The sequence below is a fragment of the Dryobates pubescens genome, chromosome 3 (genome assembly GCF_014839835.1).
Source record: "Dryobates pubescens isolate bDryPub1 chromosome 3, bDryPub1.pri, whole genome shotgun sequence".
NCBI lineage: Eukaryota > Metazoa > Chordata > Aves > Piciformes > Picidae > Dryobates > Dryobates pubescens.
Genome location: NC_071614.1, coordinates 23,110,722 through 23,128,794, shown reverse-complemented (window position 1 = coordinate 23,128,794; position 18,073 = coordinate 23,110,722). Strand labels below are relative to the sequence as shown.

The 18,073-nt window shown below is 53.8% G+C and overlaps 1 protein-coding gene across 1 annotated transcript in view; it reads left to right on the top strand.

The window, feature by feature from the left end:
- Positions 1–561: 561 nt before the first annotated feature.
- Positions 562–18,073, top strand: part of SELENOI (selenoprotein I) — a 33,161-nt gene continuing 15,649 nt past the window's right edge. Inside the window, exon 1 of the mRNA XM_054179781.1 lies at positions 562–687. Within this exon, the coding sequence (XP_054035756.1) occupies positions 640–687 (48 nt within the window). The 5' untranslated portion in view covers positions 562–639. The remainder of the gene's footprint in view (positions 688–18,073) is intronic.

Sequence of the window (18,073 nt, the reverse complement as noted above, 5' to 3'; positions counted from 1 at the left end):
TCTTGAAGGTCCTTTCCAACCTGGTTATTCTATTCTGAATCAGTAGTAGCAGTTTGTAGGGTCTCAGGGTAGCTAAGGTGGGCTCCATACATCTTCCCAGTCACCACTGCCCAGCAAATGCCAGCCTGGGATGCAAGAGGGGTCCCATGTGCCTTCAACAAGTGATAGGACAGGAGGCACTGGCATCATGTGGTACCCGGGGAAGGTTAGGGTGGACATCAGAGACAATTTCTTCCCCAAAAGTGTTTGTCAAGCCCTGGCACAGGGCATCCGTGGAGGAGTGTAAAAACCCTTTAAATGTGGTGCTGGGTTAAGGGCTGGACTCAATGATGTTAAAAGTCTCTTCCAACCAAAACAATTCCGTGACGCCGTGCTCTCTGCCAGCAGCGAACACACGACCGCGGCGACCGGCGCGTCCGCTCCGAGCGCAGTGCCCTCCCTCCCGGCAGGCGGCGCCCTCCCACAGCCAGGCCCTTCGCCTCTCCTTGCCCGCGCGGCGGGCGGGGCTCCGTGACGTCACGGCCACGCCGGGTGGGCCGATGCGGCGGCTAGAGGCGGGCTACGGCGGCCGGCGGGGGTCAAGGCGGGCGCGGAGCGGAGCGGTGGCACCGGCAGTGGGATCGGTCATCGTTGGCTACCATGGAGTACGTGACCGCCGAGCAGCTGGCCGGCTTCAGCAAGTACAAGGTAGTGGCGCGCCGTAGGCGTGGGAGGCGCAGGCCGTGGGGGCTTGCATGTGGGGCTCGGAAGTCGCGGAGCGCCTCGAGGCCTGGCGCCGTGAGGGGGATGTCTGAGGGGTCGCTCTTTGGAAGGGAGGTCTGTGGCGGGGGGGAAGCTGCAGTGATGCAGGAAGACCCAGAGTTTGCCTGTGTGGCTGTCTGTGGTGGGGTCCAGTGTTTCGGGGTGGCTGCAGTGGGGGCCGGTGCCACAGAGGAGCTTCTGGCGGGCGGGTGGGGTGTGGGGTACCGTCGGACGCGTGAGGTGCTGTGGGAGCCAGGGTTTGGAACGGGAGCTGTAGTGGGTCCCGCGTTTGGGGGAGCTGAGATAGGAGCTGGAGTTCGGAGGTTGTGGAGCTGAGGTGAGGCTTGGGATTTGCAGGGGGAGGGAAAGCTGCAGCGGAGCTCTGTGCCACAGGGGTGGAAGGCAGGGGCTGCCGTAGGTTTAACCCCGTGGAGGGGGAGCCGTGGGGCCCTGTTACGTGGGGGTCAGCTGCAGTGGAAGAGTGGTTGCATGAAGTGTGTGACACTCTCACCCACCCCCCACAACTGCCTCACCACGGGTGGGGGGAGGTCGTGGGCAGTGTGGTTGGGGCTGGGCTCTGTGCAGTTCAGTTCCCAGGGTGGGATGTGCCGTGGGGGCCGGTGCAATCCCACTAATGAAACGTTTTTCCCCGCTCTCCTTGCCTTCCCGGCTGTTTCTCAGTGGGGGTTGCTGAGTGCAGTGAAGACCAGTGGGGTGAAGGTGTAGTGGTGTCAAATGTGGGCCCCCCCCCTCCTTAAAGGAGAGAACAGGGACACCGTCGTGTGCCACCTTGCCAATGGGTTTTCACTTGCAAACTGCGTCCCCCCAGCCTGTTTCCCAGCATGAGGTGCTGTGGGGTACAATGCCCAGTGCAACACCCCTGGGCTGTTTTCCCCACTGCAGGACAGGCTGGGTACCGTGCAGTGGGTTCTGGCATGGGGACAGCAGAGCATGGAGCGGTGGCAGTATGATCACACCCCAGCTATGCTCTCCAAGCCGTGCTGCTGGGGTGGGGACACACCTTCAGGTCCTCCAATACAACGTTTGTGAGTGGGATGTGACCACATTTGATGCGTGTCCCCCTCACGCTGTCTCAGGTAGTGGGAAACATTGCTGCGTGCCACGTGGGTGGAACTTGGAGCAGCACTTTGGCTGCTTGCCTGTCCCCTCCACAAGATGTGCTCGAGAAAGGTGACTGGCATATTACCACATGCAGTGAGGATGGTACCTTGCCAAAGTTGTGCTGTGGCCACCCCTGCTATGATGGGGCCATGGAGAAGGGAGTTCTGGGTGCACTATGGTGGGAGCATGGCCAGCCCAGGAGGTCACCCCACCTTAGCTCAGGACTGTATTTCTCCAACCCCGTGGCTGCTCTCTGCACAGTCAGACCCACAGAAATGTGCCAGAGATCATTCCCTCTCCTTGTGTGAGTGCAGCCACATCTGTGTCTTGTTCAAAGCTCTGGAAACCTTTGAAGGAAGCTGCTCTAAGTGCTGACAGGCTCTGCCATGGCAGTTTAAATCCCTGAGGGCCAGAAGTTTTGGTATCCTTAACACAGGAGAACACAGAGTTGTGTGTTTATGTGGAGGGTGTTTGCTGTGTTTTTCCTTCTGCATCAGCAGTGAAGTTAAAAGGTTCCACCTCACCTTCTCCTTTGCTTTGCTTTTGCTCTTGGATACACCACATCCTTCCAGTTTGGTTCATGGGGTGTCACTTGAGTTTGCAGCACAGTCAGGACAAGCCTGGTGTCCTGTATAGCTGGGTGAGGCTGTCTGTGTGGGTCTGATCCCCTGCTGCAGCAGTCTGTGGTGGCAGGAGTGGTCAGGGCTTACTCTTGCTCTCTTTTTGCACACTGAGATCTGATGAAATGGAGATAAATTCACTTGACAGATCTAGTTTGACCAATGTGACAGGTTGCATGAGGTTCCCTGTGGAGACTGTCATGTGTTCAGCCTGTTCAGGAGTGCCTGGAGGGGTTTGAGATGTTGCTGTCTTCCTTTTCATTGTCCATGCAGTGAGAAGAGGATCTCCACCCTCTGTAAGTGGTGTTGGTAGTTGAACTTGGGAAGGTCCAGATGACTGCAGTCACCTTCTTGCTTCTGTCCACTAAAGACTTACTCCTAGGTCATGGGCTTTCTGGAGATGCTTCATGGGAATGACATTGCAGTTAAATATGTGAACAGAACCCTGAATGCAGATCAGGGTGAGGAGGTAGCATGGTGTTAGCTGTCACCACTTTCACACTGGTGTGTCTCCTGCTCTTGGTTTTGGATGGCAGAGGGCTGAAATGTGTCAGCAGGTCTCTGATGAAGATGATGGAAGTATCACTCCTGGGCTGGCATGGCTGAACTGACAAGCAGAGGCCAATAAAGCTGAGGATGCCCCAAGGCCAGGAGTGTGGTCTGGCTGGCAGAAGTAGCTTTGCTTGGAGAGATTGTGGTTTTACTGAGTCAATAGAGACTTTCATAAGAATGGGTGGGTTCATGCTTAGCTCAGGGAGCATCCTTTCTGCCCTGCACTGATGCACAGCTCTGCAGGAAGCACCAGCAGTGGAAGCAACTGCAGGGGAAGATCCTAGTAAACTGTTGTAATGGGTTGGGGCAAACCCCCTCCCCACCACGCGCAGAAATGATGACTCGGACAAACTGATTGCAAAAGTAGTGGAGAGTTTAAATAGAGAACAGTGAGTGTGCACAAAAGGAAACATGGTGACAAGGAAGAAACCAAAGTAAACCCAGAAAGACCCCAAACCCCACCTGAGGGTGCATCCAAAACCCCCAGGGCTCCTCCTTCCCCCCCCTACTATTAGGCTGGTCTCAGCTGGCCAGATCTGAGACTGCCCATCCCCCTGTGGCCTTGGGCCCAGTCAGGCCCATGGCCGGGAGATCTCTCCCCCAGTTACCAAGCCTCGGAGAGGGAAGGAAAGAGGAAGTGCCAGACCCCACCGCAAACTTTATAGTGGTGCAAGGGATTATGGTAGAAATACCTAATTTCCTGAGTCCACCCACTGGGCTGGACTTCTGGACACAGGAAACACCCCTGTAGCAGAGGGCACCCAGCCCAAACTACGACAGCTGTATTGAGAAGAACCATCAGTGCTGACATGGGGCAAAGCCATAGGGGGAATGAAGCCCCACTTGATCTCTCTGCAGTGCTCCTTTCCTTTTTATGTTGTTTGCTTGGGGAGCTCTTCTGGGGCTCTGTTAGCCTGGGAGATCCAGGCACAAATTTCTGGTACCAGGTCATACATTCCAGCCTTGCTTTAGGCATTGAGGCTTGTCTTGCTCTCCCCTTGCCCTGAAGATGTGACTCCAGATCCATACCGCTCTGTTGATGAAAAGCCAGTTGACCTTTTGGGTGCAACTAGCTGTTCATGCAGTCCTCTATTCTGTCCTAGCGAGGTCAAAGGAAGCTCTCTTCCACTTCTACTCCGCCATAGTGTGGCCATATCTGGAGTCTTGGGTTCAGGTCTGGGCCCCCCAGTTCAAGAGGGACAGGGAACTGTTGGAGAGAGTGCAGCAGAGGCTAGAAAGATAAGGGGACTGGAGCATCTCTCTGAGGAGGAAGGGTTGGGGGATAGCAGAGAACAGCAGACTGAGAGGGGATCTTCTCCATGCTGATCAATAGCTAAGTGGTAGTCAAGAGAATAGAGCCAGACTCTTTTCAGTGGTGCCTGGCAACAGGACAAGGGGCAATGGGCACAAACTTGAATCAGTTCCATCTAAACTTGAAGAGAAACTTCTTTCCTCTGAGGCTGCTGAAGCCCTGGGCCAGGCTGCCCAGAGTGGTTGTGGAGTCTCCTGGAGAGATTCCAAACTCACCTGAACATTTCAATTTGGGGCAATCTGCTGTTGGTTACCCTGCTTTAGCAGTGGGGTTGGAGTAGATGATCCCCACAGGTGCCTTCCAGCACCCACCATGCTGGGATTCTGTGTTCTTGCCCAGGAAACTTCTGCAACAGCATCAACTGCTCTGTCCAAATAGGCAGAGCAAGGCAGGAGTATGATGAGGTGTGTGTGGATGGCAGCATGAAATTACCAAGGAGCAAGTGAGCTGTTGGCTGAGCTGCTTTCTCTGCCTCATCCCCAAGGTGGGCCTGTGTGTTTCACCTGAGTGGCAGAGGTCAGTGTGTGGTCACCTGAGAAGGAGGCTCCTGTTGTGTAACTTGAATATGTACCTGAAGCTGGTGTAGCTGGAAGACAGATGGAATGAGCTACTGCTCTTCAGTGGGCCCAGCCCAAAAGGTGATTGATGGTTGGAACCAGACCTTCTGCAGGAGGACCCCTCCAGCTCCTTACTGCAAATGGCTCTGCAGCCTGGGGCTCTGCCTCAGCCTTTGAGCTGTGCCTGGCAGGAGCTCTCTAGCCTGCACACCACAGAGCTGGAAAAAGAGCAAGCAGATCTGGGGGTGCTGGGAGGAAGCAACATGTGTCCAAGGGAAGTCTTTGGAGAGGAGCTAGTGTCCCTGGAGCTGATACAGAGGAGCAGAAGAGCTTCATGCAAGATGATCCCCAGCTTTCTCCAGCCCTGGCTGGTTTACTCTTGCTGCTGCCAGCAGCGCAGATGGGAAGCAGCGAGTCAGGACTCCAGATGGTTGTAGCTTTGCAGCATGCACATTTCTGCTGGCTGGGGGAGAGGTAGGTGTCTGCTCCTTCTGTTGCAGGCTGGCTCAGTGCCATGGGTGGTAGGGGTGTAGAGGGAGCTGTCCTTGAGACACTGAATGGCTCCTTGGCCCGAGGAAGCTGTGCAGCAAAACGTGCAGTGTTACTGGGGAGTTTTTATTGTGCCTCTGACATTCCTTCAGCAGGAGACTGTGTGGGGTGGAGCCCTTTTGGTTGGAAGAGACTTTCATGATCATTGAGTCCAGCTGCTAACCCAGCACTGCCAGGTCACCACTAAGCCATGTCCCTCAGCTCCATATATCTGCAGGTCTTTCAAGCCCCTCCAGGGATGGTGACTTCACCACTGCCCTGGGTACCCTGTTTCAGGCTTTGATAACCTTTTCAGAGAAGAAATTGTTCCCCATGTCCAACCTAAACCTGCCCTGGTGCAATGAGAGGCCATTCCCTCTCATCATAGTATCGGTCAGGGTTGGAAGGGACCACAAGGATCATCTAGTTCCAATCCCCCTATTGCTTGTTTCTTGGGTGAAGAAACCAACCCCCACCTGGCTCCACCCTCCTTTCAGGGAGCTGTAGCAAATGAGAAGGTCTCCCCTGAGCCTCCATTTCTCCAGGCTGAGCAGCCCCAGTTCTCTCACAGAACTTGTGCTCTAGACCTCTCACAAGGGTGATGCTATACTTCCATGCTGTGGCCAGGGAGCAGATAGAGGGAACCTCACTTGGCTCATCAGTGGTTCCAGGGTGGGCAGCCTGTTTAAGGACTATGAAAATCCTTTCAGGGAAGGAATTGTTCAAAATGTCCAACTTAAACCTCTCCAGGTGCAACCTGAGGCCTTTTCCTTGGGTCCTATTGCTTGCTCCTTGGGAGCAGATCCCAGTGTGGCTTATGTCCCTAAAATGGGAAGGAAGGGCTTTCTGTGCCCAGATGCTCTGTTACTGTTAAGTGTTGTATGTCCTCTGCCAAGGAGGATGCAGCCAGGAGCTGTGTTTCTGAGTGCAGACCTTGCAGCTGGATGCCACAGGTCATGGTCTTCTTCAAAACTTCTCTGCCAGTCACTTTCTGGCAGGCTTCTGAGCAGCCTCCTACAGGGGGGAGGTGGAAATGGACCATCTAGAACATTCATAGAGGTGTCTGCTCCTACTTGGCTTTCTCTGGGAGAAAGACCTACTTCTTTCTTCCCTCCAGACTGCCTCCAAGTCCTGCTTTCACAGAGCAACCCAAGCAGCTCTCCCTTCTGCAAGCTGTCTGAACCTTTCCCAGGTGTGGTGAGCGTGCCTGAACCTCACCAGCCTGGTGGTGTCTGGAGCTGGGGGCAGTGTGTGAGCTGGAGCCTCGCCAGCAGGGTCAGGAGGGGAAGGGTGGCTTTTGTGTGGCATGCAGCACTCTTAATAGTATCATAGAATCAGTCAGGGTTGGAAGGGACCACAAGGATCATCTAGTTCCAACCCCCCTGCCATGGGCAGGGACACCCCACACTAGATCAGGCTGGCCAGAGCCTCATCCAGCCTGGTCTTAAACACCTCCAGGGATGGCACCCCAACCACCTCCCTGGACAGCCCATTCCAGGGCTTCACCACTCTCATGGGGAAGAACTTCCTCCTCACATCCAGCCTGAATCTCCCCACCTCCAGCTTCATTCCATTCCCCCTAGTCCTATCACTACCTGAGATCCTGAGCAGTCCCTCCCCAGCCTTCTTGTAGGCCTCCTTCAGATACTGGAAGGCCACAATTAGGTCACCTCTGAGCCTTCTCTTCTCCAGACTGAACAGCCCCAACTCCTTCAGTCTGTCCTCACAGGAGAGGTGCTCCAGGCCTCTGCTCATCCTTGTGGCCCTTCTCTGGACACCTTCCAGCACCTCCAGATCCCTCTTGTAATAGGGGCTCCAGAACTGGAGGCAGTACTCCAGGTGGGGTCTCACCAGAGCTGAGCAGAGGGGGAGAATCACCTCCCTTGCCCTGCTGGCCACACTTCTCTTGCTGCAGCCCAGGATGTGATTGGCTTTCTAGGCTGCAAGTGCACACTGAGAGCTCCTGTTGAGCTTCTCCTCCCCCAGCACCCCCAAGGCTCTCTCCTCAGGGCTGCTTTCCAGCCAGTCCCTGCCCAGCCTGGATTTGTGCCTGGGGTTGCCTCAAGCCAGCTGCAGGACCCTGCACTTGGTCTTGTTGAACCTCATGAGGTTGGCTTGTGCCCACCTCTCCAGCCTGTCCAGGTCCCTCTGGATGGCATCCCTTCCCTCCAGCCTGTCTGCTGCACCACACAGCTTGGTGTCATTCTTCTGCTCATGCCTCCCCATGAGCTGCAGGTTGCTTATGTGACACTGTGACTCCTGTGGCTCATTTCAGTGGGTTGGGGAGGCTGCACTCGCAGCTGCTGCAGTGCCCAAAGGAGCTGAGGGAGGTGAGACTTGGCTGCAGGTGAGGGCAGAGTGGTGCAGCTTCCTGTGGCCTCTTGGTTACAGACAGCTTCAGTGGTTTGTCACTGCCTTTTTGTATGCCTGTCACGCTTCCTGTAGCCTTCCCTTGCCTGGTGTTGTCTGGGCTGCTTGTGATTCTGCTTCATTCAGCTCTACCCTGGGGTGGTACACTCTCCTGGTGTCTTCTAGTGTGATGGAGTTGCTGATGACTCTTCTTGAGGCACATCTTACAGCTAGATGTGTTGTGGCTATGTGACTCTCATCCAGCTCATGTAGGAGCCCAGAAATTACTCCAAGTGATGAGTGGTGTGTGTGAGGCTCTGGCCAGGTGTCTGAGTGGTCTTTTTATCTTCCTCACTGTGTGTGCTGGGTGCAGGTTTGAGACTCTCATGATGCTGTCTGGACCCTGGGTTTCACTGAAGGCTGCTTGTTCTCCTCAGGAGGACTGGTTTGGGGGGAAATGCTGGTGAAGGAGCAGGTGAGAGTGCTGCTCCTTGGGTGTGGCATGGGAGGGATGTTAGAGGGAAGGCAGTGACACATTTGAGTCCAAAGGTGGGACAGGCTGGTGTCCCACCCTAGAAGCTTTAGAAACAAGTAGGAGTCCAGTAAGAGGAAGTTGAACTGGGGCTTGGGAAGGGCCTTCTGTAGCAAAACCTAAGGAGAAGTCATCTTGTGCTGAGCATAGCCATGTGATTGTGAGCATGCAGCCTGGTGGTGGCTTCATACTTAGCAGAGGTTTTACACCAGGAGGTCCTGGTCTGTTATCCCAATCAAATGCTCAGACTGTGCCAGGTGCTGGGCAAAGTGCTGTTTAGAGCACACAGATTAGGTAATCTCACATTCCTTTAGATGGTGGGAGCCCAGGTGGTGTAGTGTGGAGTGGGCCTCTGATCCATGCTGGGTGTACCCTGTCCACAGAAGCTCTTTCTGACACTTCACAAGTCTCAGAATCCCAGCATGGTGGGGGTTGGCAGGGAGCTCTGGGGTTCCTCCAGCCCACCCCTGGGCTAAAGCAGGGTCACCCACAGCAGATTGCCTAGGACTGCAATGTCCAGGCAGCTTTGGAATCTCTGCAGAGAGAGAGACTCCACAACCTCTCTGGGCAGCCTCATGCAGTGCTCTGGTACCCTCACAGGAAAGAATTTTCCCCTCCTGTTCAGGTAGAACCTCCTGGGTTCCAGTTTGTGCCATCTACCCCTTGTCCTCTGCTGGGCACCACTCAAAAGAGGCTGGCCCCATGCTCTTGCACCCTACCCTTTAGCTGCTAATCAGCACTGGGGAGATCCTCTCTCAGTCAGCTCTTCTTCAGGCTAAGCAGCCCCAGGTCTCTCAGCCTTTCCTCATCAGAGAGATGCTTCAGTCCCTTCAGCACCTTTGTAGCCTCCTTGTATCTCTTGAAGTGGGGAATCCATAACTAGCCCCAAAACTCCAGATGTGTCCTTCCTAGGGCAGAGCAGAGAGGAAGGGGAACCTCCCTTGACCTGCTGGCCATGCTTTTAACACACCAGCTGATTTTCATCACTTGAAAAATTGTGAGATCATTTTTACAAGAAAACAACTCAATTCCTCATTTCCAGTGCCAGATGTAGAGGATGTTCTTTTTGGATGGCTTGAAATGGAATCAGAGCTTCTTGCAGCTCTCCTAGATAAGGGCAAGGACATGCAGCTGGCCCAGGCACTGATACCAAGTGGGAGCTGCCTGCAGGCTCCTCTGCTGCTGAGAGCTGGCTGAGTTTATCTGTGCAGCACAGCACAGACCTCAGGCCGACTGCAGTGGTGGTCACTAACCCCTTTGTGTGCAGTGGTCTCCTGGTCAGGGTCACTACAGGGTTTGCAGTGGCATAGCAAATACAGCTGTCTTGCAGTGTCAGATGAGACCTTAGCCTGGGAGACCTGGTGTGCTGCATCTAGCTTAAAGGGTTTCTTTTTATGGTGGAAAACACTCTCCTCGTCAATCCTCTTCTCCCTTTTCTGCACCCTCCTTCCAGGTGGGAGTCCCTGATCTCCTGGGCTGTCACCAGCCCAAGCCAGCATCAGACCTGCCAGGCATTGCAGATCCATGTGTGTCATGCTTTGGCTACTGCTTGAGCAGTTCCTGTAGGTCCCTTAAGCTGTTCTTAGATGGTGTCCTCTCTGAGCTGAAGAAGAGCATGCTCTTCCCCTCAGCCAGCTTCAAGAAGCCCTCTTGCCTTCAGATTTCCAGTGCCATGGGGAGCAGGTTGCTCTGCTGCCTGCAGAACAACAGAAGTGGTAGTGGGAGCAGCAGAGAATAAAATTGGAGATGGTGTTGGGTGATAGGTTGGACTTGATGATCCCAGAGGTCTTTTCCAACCTGGTTAATTCTATTCTATAAAGACTTCTGATGCTAGGGAGGAGGATGTGAGGCTTGAGGCCATGGGGATTAAAAGGCTGTTCTTCCTTACCCTCAAGCAACCAACTTGCCTTCTCCTGCAAGGTCCCTTAGCAGGAAGGGTGTGAAGGAGAGGAAGCCTTTGAAACCCTTTCTTGAATCATTTAACTCATTCCCAAAGGCCTCTTTTGAGTGCTCTGAGCCTCTGGCTGGTTGTGTCTGCTTTTAAATAGTGCACAGCTTCCTAAGGTGCTGCTCAGATGCACTCTGTTGTGGAGGATGCTGGAAGGAAGTTCAAAAGTTGAAGAATGATGGAATTGTTTATGTTGGAAGAGACTTTCAAGATCAGCAAGTCCAACCATTAACCCAGCACTGCCAGGTCACCACTAAACCATGTACTCAGCACCACATCTACACATCTGGTAAACCCTCCAGGGTTGGGGACTCCACCACTGGCCTGGGCAGCCTGTTCCAGGCCTTGGCAGCCCTTCTGGGTAAGAAATTGTTCCTCATTTCTGACATGAGCCATTGTTCAGCCTGGAGAAGGGAAGAGTCCTGGAAGACCTTACTGTGGTCTTTCAGTACTTAAAGAGGTCTATCAGAAAGCAGGGGACAGACCTTTTAGCAGGGCCTGCTGTGACAGGACAAGTAGTGATGGTTTTAAACTAAAAGAGGGGAGATTCTGACTTCATCATCCCACACATAGTGAGTCCCAGTGTGGACCCCTGAGGGACAAACAGAAAGGGACCTGGGGGTGCTGATTGACACCCGCCTAAACATGAGCCAGCAGTGTGCCCAGGTGAAGGCCAATGGCATCCTGGCCTGCATCAGGAACAGTGTGGCCAGCAGGAGCAGGGAGGTCATTCTGCCCCTAGACTCTGCACTGGTTAGGCCACACCTTGAGTCCTGTGTCCAGTTCTGGGCCCCTCAGATTAAGAAGGACATTGAGACTCTTGAACATGTCCAGAGATGGGCAATGAGGCTGGGGAGAGGCCTTGAGCACAGCCCTGTGAGGAGAGGCTGAGGGAGCTGGGGTTGCTTAGCCTGGAGAAGAGGAGGCTCAGGGGAGACCTTCTTGCTGTCTACAAATGCCTGAAGGGGGATTGTAGCCAGGAGGGGGTTGGTCTCTTCTCCCAGGCAAGCAGCACCAGAACAAGAGGACACAGTCTCAAGCTGTGCCAGGGGAAGTTTAGGCTGGAGGTGAGGAGAAAGTTCTTCACAGAGAGAGTTGTTAGCCATTGGAATGTGCTGCCCAGGGAGGTGGTGGAGTCCCCATCCCTGGAGGTGTTCAAGAGGGGATTGGACATGGCACTTGGTGCCATGGTCTAGTCATGAGGTCTGTGGTGCCAGGTTGGACTTGATGATCTTTGAGGTCTCTTCCAACCTTGGTGATGCTGTGACACCATTTGTCCCCATATGGACATCGAGCTGTCAGAGATGCAGGCATGATGGTGGCACGTGGAGGAGAGCTGGGTAGCAGCTCTGCTTTGAGTGCTTACCCAGTGATGCAAGATGTACAAAGCAGTCACTTAAAATCAGCGTGGGCTGCTTGTCAGAGACCCATCTTGGGTCTCTTTAATTGCACTGAAAGTTTCCTGCAGTGTTTGTTGGTGCCTGCTGAATCTTGGCCACGCTGAGCTCTGTCCCAGAAGTCACTCTTTGCTAATTAGCAGCAAGTATTTGGCTGCTGGGGCTGTTTGGAAGAGAGCTGGAGCCCACTGTGGAAATCCAAAGTATCACTTCCCCCAGCTGGCTCAGAAAATGGGCACCTCACTGGGGCCTGTGTAATTGTCCTGACTTGCTGTGCCTTGAATCTTGCTCAGAGCAGTGTCAGGGCTGATGAAGTGATGCAGCTCTTGGCTGTTGTGGAGAGGCAGAGAGAGGTGTGGAGGGTGATGTGCTTTGGAAAAAGAATGTTTTACTTGGGCCCTTCACATAGGCTTTGCCCAAACTTGAAGAGATTCTTCTGCCTCGCAGGGGCCTCAGGGGATCATCTAATCCAACCCTGCTGCTAAAGCAGGGTCACCCACAGCAGCTGCCCAGGATCATGGCCAGATGGGTTTGGAATCTCTCCAGAGAAGAAGACTCCACAACCACTCTGGGCAGTCTGGTCTGGTGCTGTGGCACCCTCACAGGAAAGAAGTTTCTTCTGTTCAGGCAGAACCTCCTGTGTTCCAGTTGGTGCCCATTCATGGTATCATAGTATCAGTCAGGGTTGGGAGGCACCACAAGGATCATCTAGTTCCAGCCCCCCTGCCTTGGGCAGGGACACCCCACACTAGATCAGGCCGGCCAGAGCCTTATCCAGCCTGGGCTTAAACACCTCCAGGGACAGGGACTCAACCACCTCCCTGGACAGCCCATTCCAGGGCTTCACCACTCTCATGGGGAAGAACTTTCTCCCCACCTCCAGCTTCATTCCATTCCCCCTAGTCCTGTCACTACCTGATATCCTGAGAAGTCCCCCCCCAGCCTTCTTGTAGGCTCCCTTCAGATACTGGAAGGCCACAATTAGGTCACCTCTTTCCCCTTGTCCTGTTGCTGGGCACCATTGGAAAGAGTCTGGCCCCATCCTCTTGCCCCTTTCCCTTTAGCTCACTTACTGAAATGTGTTTTGGGATGGTCTGCTGCAACAATGCCCTTGCCAGAGCACAGGGTGGATGTTTAAGTGTGCCTAGGGATGGAGAGCAGCCACTGCTTCCTGCCCTGCTCACACTGGTGCCATGTCCACCTTGGTTCCTCCTGTTCTTCTTGGGCCCCAGGAGCAGGCTTGAAAAGCTGCTCTGCTCCCCTTGGCAGATACTTCAGCTCTCTTTTTCCCAAATCCAAACCAACTCTTGCAGTGGTAGGGAAGGCTTTTGGTTCTTGCACTCTCCTCTTCATGTATTTTTGCTTCTGACTTTTCTTCCTCCCCACGTTTTCACTCCCCACAGTCACTGCTCTGATTTCTTGATTCCCATTCCAGAGGTTCTTCACTGACTGATCCTCCTCTGAGCTGCATCCCTGAAGGTTCCTTTTCCCCACTCCTGTGCTCACCATCTGTGCATCCTTCCTGCAGCACTGGTGACCCATATTCCTGGATGTTTAATGCTCCTAAACAGAGACAGCTCCTGGACGCAGTGGAAATTGGAAGGCAGCTCTCTGAAGCCTCCCATCAACATCAGATGTTGCTCCATGTTATGTATCCACAGGAAAATGATTTCCCCTCCCCAGCATGGGGATGGGATGGGACTGGGACTCAGCAGTAAGGTGGTGGGGCTGGCTGCCTGCTCCTTCCTCTCACAGGGTCTCCCTGGTGCTGACACAGAGCTGCAGCCCTCTGGATATGGTAGCTGGAGCTCACATAGCCGAGGATTAACTCAAGTATGGGCTCCCATTTGGGTGGGTCTTTGTAAGGTGAGTTCCTCCTGAGCTGCCATGCTGGAGAGTGAGTGATGCCCATGGAGGGGCTGGGTGGTGCTGTGCTGTGTGTCACCTCTGCTTGGGCTGCTTGCTGATGCTTTGCCTTGAAGTGTGCTTGGAGTGGGCAGAGGATGCTCCTCTGCTTGGAGGTTTAACTGAGGGATGTCCAAAACTGCCATGGGTAAGAAGAGACAGGAGGAGGGAAGCGATGCTGGCATTGAGGCTTGTGCCATTGGCTGCTCAGGTAGTCCCTGCCTAGAATCATTTTGGTTGGAAGATACCTTAATAATAGAGTTCAACCACTCACCCAGCACTGCCAGGTCACCACTAAACCATGTCCCTCAGCACCATGTATCCCTGTCTCCTCAATCTCTCCAGGGATGGTGACTCCCCCAGCCTCTGCTGGACCCTGGGCAGCCTGTTCCAGGCCTTGACAACCCTTTTGGGGAAGAATTGTCCCTCCTGTCTAACCTTAATCTCTCCTGGCACATCTTAAGGCTGTTTCCTCTTGGCTTATCACTCCATTTTTATGCCAGCTGATAAATGACCTTAGAAAAGAGAAACAGAGCTTGAGTTAATCAGTACCGTTAAAGTACAATGTGACTTCTCATACATGACTGGAGTGGGGGCATAGTGCAAGTGTGACATGTTTACACTGGCAGGGATCTGCTCAGTTATGGTCTGTGGGGATTGTCAAGTTCACTGCCTCCTGGCTTATCTAAAGCCTGAGGGGAGAAGGTTCTTAGCCTTGCACCCTCTTTGTACTTAAGGAGATTTATAGGCAGCAGCCTTACAGACTTGCTGGATTTGCTCTGCCAAGGCTCAGAGAATCCCAGGATCCCAGCATGGTGGGGGTTGGAAGGGCCCTCTGGGGATCGCCCAGTCCAACTCCCCTGCTAAAGTAGTGACACCCACAGCAGGTTGCCCAGGATTGCAATGCACAGGTGGGTTTGGAATCTCTCCAGAGGAGGAGACTCCATAACTTCTCTGAGGGGCCTGGTCAGGGCTCCATCACCCTCACAGGAAAGGTTTTCCTTATGTTCAGGTGGAACTTTCCCTGTTCCAGTTTGTGCCATTTGCCCCTTGTCCTGGTGCAGCACTGGAAAGAGTCTGGCTCCATCCTCTTGTCCCCAGACCTTCAGACTGCTAAGCATTGAGAAGATCCCCTCTCAGTCTGTTGTTCTCCAGGCTAAACAGCCCCAGGTCTCCCAGAAATGCTCCAGTCCCCTCAACATCTTTATAGCCTCTAGTGGACTCTCTCCAGTAGTTCTCTGTCTCTCTTGAACTGGAGGGCCCATAACTGGACCCAGGACCTCCATAGGGCAGAGGGGAAGGAAAACCTCCCTTGACCTTTTGGCCATGCTCTTCTGAATGTACCCCAGGAGATCATTTGCCTTCTGGCCATGAGGGCACATTTCTGGCTCTTGGGCAACTTGTTGCCCACCAGCACTCCCAGGTCCTTCTTGGCAGATCTGCTATCCAGCAAGTGAGCCCCTAACCTGTCCTGTTGCAGGTGTCAGATCCTACCCTTGCCTTTACTGAACTTCATGAGGTTCCCCTCTGCCCAGCTGTCCACCTGACCAGGTCTTGCTGAATGTCAGTACAGCCTGACAGGGTGTCAGCCACTTCCCCCAGGTTGGTGTCGTCAACTGTGATCTCCTCCAGTGTACCCTGGATCCACTTTGGTCTCTGACAGTGGTGTGCCCAGGGCAGTGTGTGATGATGTTTGCTCTGCCATTGGCTCCAGGTAACTAGTTAGAAGCTTGATTGTTTTCCTGGGCAGGAAGGGACTTAGCAGGATCTGGGCTATAAATCTGAATTTTTATCTCCTTGGACACAGAATTAGATCTTCTAGAAGCATCCTGCTTGCATGATTAATGTTGTTTTTAAGCTGTATGAGCCATTTGTGTCTCTGAGTCCTGTAATGATGCCAGTCAGCTCATGATGAGCCCAAGATAGCTCTGTGACAGCTAGGACTGGCTGTTGGGGTGCCCTGTGGCACCCTGGAAGGTGGCTGAATGGAGCAAGTGGGAGGATCAAGCGATCCTGTGGCCATCCTGGCACGGACAGGGCGCAGGAGAAGCTGCCACTGATGGTGTGAGAGATGAGATTGTTGTCTCTGCTCTTCAGAAGTTTAAGACTGAATCCCAGGGGGGCTGGCTGGGCTGGCTGGCTCCTCCTTGCCATTTCCAGAAGCGTTGTCTCTGTGCAGGATGCTATTTTAGAGCAAGGCCTGTGACAAATGTCTGTCTGCTTTGAGAAGGAGGCACTTGGGGCATATGAAATTCCCTTTCCTTTGACCTTCTCTCCCAGAAACCGAGGGAGAAATCTGAGTCCTCGGAGTTGGCAGAGCCCTAACTGTGACAGAAAAATGACTTGGAGCAGGCAAAGCCACACTTGTGAGCCACCAGGCCGATGTGCACGGGGAAAGGTGATGCTGATTTGCTCAGATCTGGGTTTGAGAGCGAAGCATGGGAATGGCAGAGCTGGTCCTATGTGTCGTGAGCTAAAACATAGTTGTGTTTGTACCCTGGAAACTGTTTCATCACCAGCTGAGTGGGAGATGAGCTCTCTTCGGAGAAGGGCTTGGGGGTGGTGGGAGTGAAAAGCTGGGCATGAGTTGGCAGTGTGCACTCACAGCCCAGAAGCCACTCTGGTGAAACTCCACCTGCAGCTCTGGGGTGCTGGGCACAGGAGAGGCACAGACCCCTTGGCACGGCCACTGAAGCACTCTGCGGGGACTGCTGTGCTGTCAGGACAGGTTGAGGGAGGTGGAGTTGTTCTGCCTGGAGAAGGAAAGGCTCCAGGGAGACCTTGTTGTGGGCTTTCAGTACTTAAAGGGGTTTAGGAGAAAGGTGGAGACAGACTTTGTGCAGGGCCTGTTGTGTCAGGACAAGGGGTGATGGTTTTACACTAAAAGAGATTCAGACTGGATAGAAGGAAGAAATTATTCCTGCTGAGGGTGGTGAGACCCTGGCCCAGGCTGCCCAGAGGGGTGGTAGATTCTCCCTTCCCTGGAACCATTACAAGTGAAGTTGGACAGGGCCCTGAGCAACCTGCTCTGGTTGCAGATGTCCCTGATGACTGCAGAGGGTTGAACTTTCAAAGGTCTCAGTCCCATCCAAACCATTCTATGGTGCTGTGAGCCCCAGGAGGGCCTGGCTGCCTCAGGGTCTGTCAGGTGCCGTCCTCAGCTTTGTGTCAGGGCACAAGCTTTAATGAACAGCCAGACTGAGACAGGTATCTTGAGCCCAGAGGGAATATTGGTCTCCAGGAGGGCTGATGCAGGGACAACGAGCCTGGCTGAGGGCTTCCTTCAAGGACAGGCTGCCACCTCCGCCATCAGTATGGCACGATCCGCTGTCTCGCCATGGTGTGGGCTGGAAGGTGAGTGGGAGGAGAAGCGAGCTGCAAGTGAAATGGCTGCCCTGGACAGGCATTTCCAAGCTTGTCCTGGATAGGCAGCATTGTCCTGGCTTGCTTGGAGCTCTCTCCCTTTGGGTGACTAGCAGCCTGGCTCCAGAGCAAGCCCCAGCTCTGCTCCTTTGATCTGCTGATGCTCTCTGAGCACCTACCTGCCTTGCTCAGCAGGCAACAGAAGTGTCCCTCCAGGAGACCAGTTGGAGCTGGAGTGGTTGTATCAGTGAACCTCTGCAGAATAGCTTTCCTCTCCTCTAGGAAGATGTCCTTCCAGAACTCTGAGTTGTAAACAAAGTGTGAACATGTGTAACCATGGGGAAAATCTGCCTTTTGGTTATTATCCCCAGTCCCCAAATGTGGAGGGATAAGGAAAAGCTTCCCAGGACACTGGCCTGGGAAAACATCCCTGAGGAACCTTACAAACACCAGCACAGACACTCTGGAGTGGTTCCCCTGCCTTGCTCCAGGCCTTGCATCTGTTTTCTTGTTCCTGTGTTAATGAGATTGAATCAGTCTCCAGATCTCCTCCTCCCTTCCTCACCAGTGTTTCAAATCCTATTACCTTGTAAAGCATTTGGAATTCTGTCCTCTGAAACTGCATTAAGCTGGGATGGAAATTCCTCGGGGCTTTAAACCTCGCCTCCGTGTGGCACCGAGTGTGGGGAGCTGTTGCTGCTTGCTTTGCAACTCCCACGGGCTTGCTGGTGTGGGGCTGGGGCTGAAGGCCAATGGCATGGACCAATCTGTCACAGGGAGGGCCAGGAAGAGCTGGGGAGGGTGCAGGAATGATTCCCAAGGAGGAGAGTGTTGGGGCGGATCCAGGGGAGGCCGCAAAGATAATCTGAGGGCTGGAACCCCTCTGCCGTGAGGCCAGGCTGAGAGAGGTGGGGCTGTTCAGCCTAGAGAAGCTTTCAGTGAGGCCTTTGTGTGGCCTTTCAGTACTTCAGGGGGCCTGTAAGAAAGCTGGGGATGAACTGGTTAGCAGGGCCTGTTGTGACAGGACAGGGGGTGATGGTTTTAAACTAGAAGAGGGGAGATCCAGACTAGGTGCGGTCTAATCCTGGGGTGGTGTGGGTTGGAAGGAGCCTCTAGAGATGATCTAGTCCCACTGCCCTTCTAAAGC